The sequence below is a fragment of the Dicentrarchus labrax genome, unplaced genomic scaffold (genome assembly GCF_905237075.1).
Source record: "Dicentrarchus labrax unplaced genomic scaffold, dlabrax2021, whole genome shotgun sequence".
NCBI classification, from domain to species: Eukaryota; Metazoa; Chordata; class Actinopteri; family Moronidae; genus Dicentrarchus; species Dicentrarchus labrax.
In genome coordinates, this window is record NW_026136701.1 from 10,820,975 (window position 1) to 10,830,713 (window position 9,739).

A 9,739-nucleotide genomic window follows, 5' to 3' on the forward strand; every position below is an offset into this window, starting at 1 on the left:
TGCATACACGGAAATTAGTTGTCTTGATCCCATTCACTGAATGTGGAAGTTTAAAAGCAACTATCTGCCTCTGCAGCTAAAAAGAAATACCACTATATTACTCAAGAACATTTATGAAGTAAGTTGGATACATGCCAACATGGTCCCAAATCCACTGTTTAAAAGGGAACTATCACACCGCGCTGCCCTGCAGAGCTCTCACAAACATAACACTTGATGAACTACCATGACACTAATAATAATTGACCAGTAGCTTATGTAGCTTATCATAACAAGGCCTGGGTGCGGTTTACACATCGCTCCAGCCGCGCCTTTTCCTGTCACAGCGGAACGGTTGTGCGTAAGGACGGCGGGTCAGCTGACAGCTATCAGAGGACCAGGAGGAAGGAGCGGAATTAGCGGGTGTGTGAACTGGGAAGCCGCTGGATCCTGATATAGGCTATATCCAAGCCAAACGGGGAGCGAAAGACTGGTGGCGTTCGTGAGAGAACTCGGGTAAGTCAACCAAAGTCGGGATGGTCACACGTTTTCTCGTCAAAATGTTGAACTGTAGCCCGTTAACCGTTTAGGAAAGCCGGTGAAACGGTTTTAACCGGGGGCGACGCTAACGTTAGCAATGTTAGCTGCCGCTCCGTTAGCTAACGTAAAGCTAGCAGCGGCAACTAGTATAAAACGGAAGGAGGCGTTTCCTCCCCCCTTCAAAGTAAAAGCATACTGTGTGTAATTTCTGCAGTTTATGAGCGATTTAATGTCACCGGGATTGGTCGGTGATAATTATTCAAATTGGTATATTATTAGTTATATAATTAGTAGTATTGCTTGTTAAAAAGGTCGTCAAACGGTCTGATTTTCTTTGCACCGGAAGTCCATTTAAAATTCCGCACGGCTCGACGCTGGTTCGCTGAACACCACCGTCAGCTAGCCAGCTATCTTAAGCTAAATTAGCTAGCTACCTCTTACTCGGTGTATTCTCCATCACTTTGATCTTAGCTGAAGGTCAAGTCTCCATCAATTGTTGTAGCCACTTAAGGGTGTTTAAAACAAAGCGTCTCAAGCATACATGTCCCTCTTCGGTCGAGGAACTAATGAGAAAATATATAGACAAATGTATGAACGTTGGGAAATGGCCCGAGTGAGCAGACATCTTGACTTCGGCCAATAAAAGGGCGATTAAACCCGCTCAGGTCTTGTGCAGGGTTTATTCGGTCACGACTCGGTAGTGTCCAAATGGGAAATGATTTTACTACTGTTCGGCCTATGATTGTGTTGTATACTTCCTCTTAGCACCGTGTGTTTGAGTTGTCTGGCCTCTGTCTTCGAGGAATTTCAAGCATGTCCTTCATCCCCTGGTATCCAGAAGCTTCATTCTTCAATGAGGGCAAACTCCGATGAATTGTTGGTCTCTAAGCCATAAACACTTCACACTAATTGTATAACATCTTCACTGCCTCCAAATTAATTTTTCTGTCTTAGTTTTAATCCTAATTTTGACTTCATGTTTAGTCTAATCAGATCCAGACTGCATCTGGTAGTAAATGCACCCAGTAAGAGCAACAGATTTGTAGCTGGCTACCTGGTGACATCCTGCTTCACACTGGCGGCTGTTAATCTCCTGTTAATCTTACTTTGGAAAAAAACAAGGAATTGACTGTGGTCAGGGTGGTGGTAGTGGAGTCATTTTAGCCTGTATTTGAGTGATATTTGGTTCATGGATGTATATGCATATGCATGTATAAAAAAATGAGTCACCACAGTGGGGCAGCTGCAGGGTATCTTCAATTGGCAATAGAGTGATGTGTGTGAGAGGGGGTGGTGGGGGGAGACAGAGAAAGCGGATGTGAGGGACAAGCACCTCCCTGTACTGTTGGTCACTCCCTCACTTTTCACTGCTTTCACTTATCTATCACCCCTTTTTTCCTCTCCCTGTTTCCTTCCCTGCAATCTCTCGCTCCATTTCTATCTCTTCTCAGGCGGGGTTTGGTTTCACCATGGCCAGTTGGGACTGAGAAGCAGCCACAATGATTGGAGGATTGTTCATATACAACCACAAGGGGGAGGTCCTCATCTCCCGGGTCTACCGAGATGACATTGGGTACGTTTCACAGGAGCAGAGCTGCTGTAACATTCCTACCTAAATTTTGGGGGACTTCAGGTCAGTGAGAAGGTCCTGATCCAGTGGGGGGAGGCCTGACAGGTTGGGGTTGATTCTGAACAGATGACTGAGGATTATGTCCCGCTTTACCAGCTAAGAAGTTTACCTTTTGTGTTTTGTTATCTCCTCTGAAATGTGTCTGCTAATCCAGGTTTGCATTTAGCACAGTGTTACTAGCTCTTAGACAAAAAACACAATTTGCTGTAGTTAGAATAAAATGACCATGAAAATGCATTTATTTACGAATGAACATGAAGATTCTCCCAATAAATAAAGGATAAAACCTGAGGTACTATAAAAACACACACACACACACAATATCAGGAAAAATGATGTCCTCAGTCACCATTTCCAAAGTCATATGAGGTAATGATTCGGTTCACTTGTGCTTATCTAACCACACCTCTTCATTTAGAGGATCATATGCAGCTGTGTCAAAAGCTCTTCCAAACTGACCTCAGTGCTGATACAAGACACAAGTTTTTAATTATTACCATATGTAATTTAATTACTGATAGCAAACACCTCTTCATATTGTTTACTTACGAATAATAAAAGTGTTTGTTATAGTGAAACGGTATGCAACTGAACCTTTTGACCCTTTTAAAATGATGAAAATACCTAAGTTATGTCAAAGAAATGTATTTTCTTAGGTTTGACATGGAGGGATGGGGAGTTAATTATTACTGCGCTGGGGACAAAACAACCAGTTGTTAAACTGGCTTTAAAAGAATAATTAATTGGTTGTAATGGATCACTTTAAATATGGAAGTACACAGAGACTTTAAACTAAAGAGAGCTGAGGCAGGAGCCTCTTCAAAGCTGCTGAAGATCTGGTGTTGGCGAAAAGGAAATTGATGCTGACTAAGAGACAACTAAAAACGTGGCTGAGTCCAGTGTAGACTGGGAGCAATAGGCAAAAAACCTAGCCACATGTGGCCTAACCACATAGTAAGCAATGTGGGTCAAGGTTTGGTACTTCACGTGTGTCAGGTTAAAGGCTAAACAGGAACAGGAACTCAGCTGTGTGGCCAGAAGAATATATTACTGTATACTGTGGCGATTTGACTCGTATACTTTCCCTTTCCTCTTCCTCATTTGTTTGTTTGTGACACATTGTTGATGTTATTCACTTGTAATATAGTTACCAGTTCTCCATGCTTACACCCAACAATCTGTTTTGTGTAAATCCAGCCATATTCAGTGATTGAGTTGAGGTTAGGCTTCTCTCCAGGACATACACCAGTCCAGTGCCTTGTAGATTTATACAGTGAGGGTTGGCAAGGTACAGAGAGGGCACAAGGGTAGAAATTGATTTCCTAGTGTCAGTTTTGGGGGTACACAGCAGCAGTGCTCGGTCAGTTATTGTTTTTGCGCAGACCTTTTTAAAGCATTTTTTAAACATTTTATCTCATGAACAGTTTTGCTGTAGTTGTAGGGATAAAAAGAGAAAGAAGACGACAAACAATGTCAGGAACAGAACGGTATATGCTCCATTTTAGAGCTGTTCAGTGTAAGATGTTGCATCAGCAGACTGAGACACCATTAAATAGATGAATGTAAGGTCTGCAGGTTTGTTTAAATGACAGACGTATGTGTACATGGATCCCTTCCATCTATTGTCTTGCGTTAATGCAGCAATGTAATTGTGGTTGTTTTATTTTTAATCATTGCTACTTTCTTGTCTAGCAGCAGCACAAATATAGTACAGCTGCTCTACACTGTGTACTACAGAATAGCACTCAGTACATACTAAAGGAATTCAGGCCGTCATAGCCACAGTTCATTTAGCTAAAAGGTGTAAAAAAAAAAAAAGCAAAACTGTCATTTTGTGAGACTTTCATTAAGATCACAGCAAACAGCATAGAGTTTTCATATTATGTTTAGTAGAAAACCAGAAAATCCATAAATTGTGTCCACACATCTCCACTGTGGTCCCGCCATCAGTTACTTTTGGTGATCCTCTCTGTTGCTGCAGCAGTTCACAATAAACCAGACACATTATATTTGCTATAATGTTGTGTTGACAGCTGTGGTGGCACTTTTTATATTGATCAGAGCCACTAGTTATAGTTGAAATAGAAATTGATCCACTTGAAATAATCAAAGGGTAACTTCTGTATCAACCTGGACCAAATTTCCCTATTGTTTTTTTGTCAGTGATTTATTTAAGTTTTAAATTTGGTCCAGTATTTAGTGAGAGTGCTGCAGCCTGCAGCACGAAGCGGCCTATAATGTAATCCTTGCAGGCAAATGCAATGCCACTGACCTGCTCAGATTGGTGTTAATAAGTGTCTGACAACATTATGAAAAGGACCCTACAGAGAAATTAAAGATTTGTGGTACTTTACACTTGCTCCAGTCTGTGAAATCTCCTTTGTGGACATTTGTTTACAGCACCAACAGAATCATCGCCAGTCTCCCGAGTTCATTCTCCCCTGTCCCCCCGCCCCCCCTCCTTGTCCACTCTTGTCAGAGCTCTTCATCCTTACACTCCAGTGCAAATATATATAGGCTGCCATCGAGTTCAACAAAATCATCTCAACCAAATTGGCTAAATATTCAGCCATGACATTGGAAATCTTTTACAGAGCACTAAGCAACGCTTTTTGTTCTCCAACACAACAAACTCTTCCCGGCTGGCAAACTACACTACATTTATTTCTCTGTACCGTCGTGTTGTCAGACACTTATAATAATATTCTGAGCCGTGAAAACAAGCACTTTTAATGGATGTATTTTGACGGTGCACAATTGTCCACAAGGATACGTTGTAGCCAGTTTCAATCAGTACTTGATGTCACTGTTGTCACTTTGACACAAAAACATGGGAAAACAGGTTTGAGAAATACCAAAATTACCCTTGAATATGTTATAGAGTGATACAATTAATGAACAAACCTGCCATGTAGAGTGACGATAACACACAACATAGATTACAGCGCAATATAATGCTGCTGACTTGTTCCCGACCTATGCGGTTTCAATGATGGCGTCATAATAAACACCATGTTACTCACCTTGTCTGTGTACATGATGCACGAAAATGTCTCTTGTGCATTTTTGTCTCTCTACTCTCCTTTTGCTTCATCCTTTTTTCCTCTCTATCCTCTGTATCACCATTTTCCTCCATCTGTCCATCTTGGCCCCTGTAGGAATAGGTAAGAGATGCTCGAGCCTATCAAGCATGACTCCTCCCCTCTCATGGCCACCGATCAGTGACCCCCTGAAAACCCCTAACTGCATGCCCATTGATTCCACAGTCAACTTCCTGATACTTCCTCTGAGCATGAGTCACCTGTCATAACAATACAGTGGTAAATAAACCACCAGATACTGAGATCCAACAGCCAATCAAAGCCAGCAAATTAAGCCACTATCAGAACCCTTCAATGATGCTCACAAACAGTTCGACCAGTGCCTAAGCATGTAGTCTGAGCATGAGATATGATGGTTAATTTAGTCTCCTCATCCTTTGAGTCGATTTTTCACAAAGAAATTGAGAGATGAGTTGCATCATTTCATATTCATTTTATGAGGTCTCATTTGTAGAAGTGGGCCTTGAATTAAATAACATTCACTGGAATTAACTGTTAAAGCTTAAATGCTGTTTCAGACATTTCAATATTTTTTTGGCTCTCAACTCTCTGTTAATACTTTAGTTGTGATATAGAAGCAGTTTAATGGACAAGGCAATCGCCCCTTTGACTTCCTAAACTTGCAGGCAGACGATATTTTGAGGACATTGTAGAAACGATAACTTCAGTGTATCTTCTTGTGCGTTTGTAGTACATTTGTTCTTCATTGTACCCTTCAAAAATGGTAGAATCAGCACAGAATCAGTAAGAGAGGTTAAATTGTTTACCTGCCGGCCTTGTTCTTCTAACATTTAATATAGTATGTTATTAGACTTTTAGATGCACTCTGTACGTACGTAATATGTCAGCTATTGTATAACTTAAAATAAAATAAATAATACAAGTCTCTTAAATATGAATAAGGTCGACAGTTTGTGCCTCTAGATGTTCTCAGGCATTTCTCAGTAGGATTTGGTGTTCTTGTCAGAACGTGCTGCATCCTCTGCACTAAGCCCTGTTATTTCTAAATCCACATTAAGCAAGGATGTGTTTCCCCAAAGCATCATGGCACTAAGAAATACTTAAACTTTAAAATCACCAAACAGACCAACTAAGTTCATATTTGTACCGTACATGTTTAAAAAAAAAAAAAGTTCCCATAGAGTCCAGTTAGTTATTATTATGTTGCCTGGTTGTTGACCTAAACTCTCCGAGTCTTCCTTCTCCCTCCTGGTAATTATCACCATTTACACAAAACAACACTCCTTTTCTCCGTCTAAATGCACCAACTCGAGGTGTCCTCTTCCAGTTGGTTGGAAAGTGTTTTGATACTTTCGCCTTTTAAATATGTGGATATGTTGTCACGGTCTGAAGGGGTTGTTATTATTTTGAGTCCAGTGCAGAACTGGATATTTGGATATGCTATTGTTATGATCACAGGATGTCACAGGGTGGGATTGTGTTAACATCAGTCTCACTGTTCTCTCAACTCCCAACATAAACGTGTCTCTCTTTTATTATTTTCTCGCCCTCCCTCCCATTTCAGGCGTAATGCGGTGGATGCGTTCCGTGTGAACGTGATTCACGCCCGGCAGCAGGTTCGATCCCCGGTGACCAACATTGCACGCACCAGCTTCTTTCATGTCAAGCGCTCCAACATCTGGTTGGCGGCGGTCACCAAGCAGAATGTCAACGCCGCCATGGTGTTCGAGTTCCTCTACAAGATGTGTGACGTCATGACGGCCTACTTTGGCAAGATCAGCGAGGAGAACATCAAGAACAACTTTGTGCTCATCTACGAGCTGCTGGACGGTAGGAGAGGATAATGTTTGTGTGGGGGATTAATTGCATTATCCAAAATATAATTAGATGAATCTGAGAACAGGCAGCTCTTGAGCATATAGAATCAAATTATTGCATGTAGATATTGATAGTGACGGTTAAACCTGAGTTCTAGTTTAAATCTCATATGTAATTATGATTGTAGGTTGCATTAACTGTTCTTAAGGGGCCAAACAAGAGAAACGTTGCAGAATATTACCCCACCGGCTATAGTATCCATTTTTTTTATGAACTAAAAGCCGACAATTGTCTTCTGCATAATTATATTAATCTAATATTCTTCTGTAGTTAAGCAGTGATGTATATTAAAGTATCTTGTGTGAATAGTGATGACGTGCGATTAACCTGCAACAGCAGACTATAAATTGGTCAAGTGCAGATAGAAATTAATATAATGTCTCACTCAGTCAATGCTGATTCTTTGCATCACTACCTGTCCTAGTTTTTTTATTTTTTTTCGTACCCATCTTATCTCTTACCGACAGTTATCTGTCCTTGTTTGTTCATACAGAGATCCTGGACTTTGGCTACCCCCAGAACTCAGAGACAGGAGCTCTGAAGACCTTCATCACCCAGCAGGGCATTAAGGGACAGGTCAGTAAGACAAGTTTACGAAGGTTGTAATGTTCAGTTCATGTTGTAACAGTTTCAGAGTGGTGTTGATTCAACTTTATGGTTATCTTGGAGGCTGTAGTTTGTGCTGCTGTTGAATTGTATTGCATCATACAATTGATTTATGTACCCTGTTTATATCAGAGAGGGTAGACTGACTATATAACTCAGGACCTTGAGAATCACAAGTGATAGATGGGTAATAAATACATTGCTTTATGGGGATGTCAGTTTGCTCAATCAGGATTAGGTGGATAAAGACATTTTTATCAAGTAAACTAAACATTTCATTACACTGGAACAGCATTCTTTAAAGCAAAGTGCTGCAAGTCAAACGAGCAATAACTGACACTGTGATTTAGTTAATGATACAAAATACTGTTCGACACAAATATTAGAGGTAAACTGTTTTGTTTTGCTGAGCTTTTTATCTGCCAAAATTTAAACTGAATGTGATCGGCTCCTTTAGTGTGTGTCGTCCCCCCCCAAACAATGTATTGTGCAGAAAAATGTAAATACTGGAATCGCAGACAGTCATTGTTATGACGTTGTGTGTGCAACCCCCCCCCCCCCACAAATTGATTGGCATCTTCCTGGTATATATGTGAAATAAATGTATATCTATTGTTATCTATATAGTTTAAATTATATGTTATGTTTATGTTTTCTCTCCCTGCTCCCCCCAACATGCTGTCTTGGACACTTCATAATTCAGCACCAGGTAATAAACAACACACAGATTCTAGCTCAAGAAATTCATTTTCTCCCCCTATGGGGCCGTGTCATATTTGTTTTACAGCCTCCCTGTAGTGCTAATGATCCCTTTTCATTGCCTTCCTTCTTTTGTCAGTCTGTCAGCCCTCTCCTTTTGTCAGTAGTGATACAGTTTCTCTCCCTGTCTCCCAGACAAAAGAGGAGCAGTCTCAGATCACCAGCCAGGTGACGGGGCAGATCGGCTGGCGTCGCGAGGGCATCAAGTATCGCCGCAATGAGCTTTTCCTGGATGTACTGGAGAGCGTCAACCTGCTCATGTCACCTCAAGGTCTGTTTAAACGGCCTCCACAAACTGGGTGGGGTCTGCAGACATCAATGATTTATTGAATTTGTATCATTCAGAACAACTAGTGACAGCAGTTGAGAGTTTTGTGTTTCATGTCTCTCCTTGTTAATAATTTTTATTTATTACTTTATATTGGTCAGATCAGAGATAAACACTCCTTTAGCACAAATGTGTCTGTTATTAGCCAGGGAATGACAACACATTCACCACAGGGTCCATTTAGTAGCTGTTCTGGGGCTTTCAGCAGCAGCAGATGTTGAAATTTCTGAGAAATTAAAGATTTCCTGTCCATGGTGGCATAAACGTTGAGATCGAAAGTTCATTCTTAACCTTGGAAACAGAAGTTGTCAAGACTACAAGGTCCTTTTAGTTGCTGTCATGGTGCTTTTGATCATATCACACACACATGTTCCTCAGCAGATGTTGTTGGAGGGACTTTACAGTTTCAGCTACAGAGAGAAAATTAAATGATAATAAATCAGAATAGCGGACAGTTTGTGCTTTGTGCTTAAAAACACTACTCATGACAGCACATTTTGTTGTTGAGTTTTACAGCTTTTATAAAAAAAAAAGATTATTTATTTTGAAAGGTGATTTCCAATCTCCAACTCCAATCTGGTGTTTTGATTGTCGTTATCAGTGTTGCATTTTTCTGTTAAGCAGAATTAGACCTGTCAGCATTCTTTCCCCTATCCAGGCCAGGTCCTGAGCGCGCACGTGTCGGGCCGAGTAGTTATGAAGAGCTACCTGAGTGGAATGCCCGAGTGCAAATTTGGCATGAACGACAAGATTGTCATCGACAAGCAGGGCAAGGGAGGAGCCTCTGACGAAGCAGGAAAGAGGTGAGTGACATAACGAGGACGGCAAATTTAAATATCTAACATCAACCATACTTTGATAAACAAGGTTGGAAATGATTTTAGGTGATCTGTTTTATTGAGATCAGTGCTTTTATGTTCTCATCTTGAAAACCCTGAGCAGGAAATGTATTGAGTC

At 40.8% G+C, this 9,739-nt stretch overlaps 1 protein-coding gene across 1 annotated transcript in view; it reads left to right on the plus strand.

Annotated features, from left to right (window-relative positions):
• Nucleotides 1–326: 326 nt before the first annotated feature.
• LOC127373233 (AP-2 complex subunit mu-A) overlaps nt 327–9,739 on the plus strand; it is a 12,914-nt gene continuing 3,501 nt past the window's right edge. The window contains exons 1-7 of the mRNA XM_051417552.1: nt 327–495; nt 1,971–2,092; nt 6,776–7,041; nt 7,583–7,665; nt 8,399–8,404; nt 8,590–8,725; nt 9,441–9,585. Of these exons, the coding sequence (XP_051273512.1) occupies nt 2,019–2,092; nt 6,776–7,041; nt 7,583–7,665; nt 8,399–8,404; nt 8,590–8,725; nt 9,441–9,585 (710 nt within the window). The 5' untranslated portion in view covers nt 327–495; nt 1,971–2,018. The remainder of the gene's footprint in view (nt 496–1,970; nt 2,093–6,775; nt 7,042–7,582; nt 7,666–8,398; nt 8,405–8,589; nt 8,726–9,440; nt 9,586–9,739) is intronic.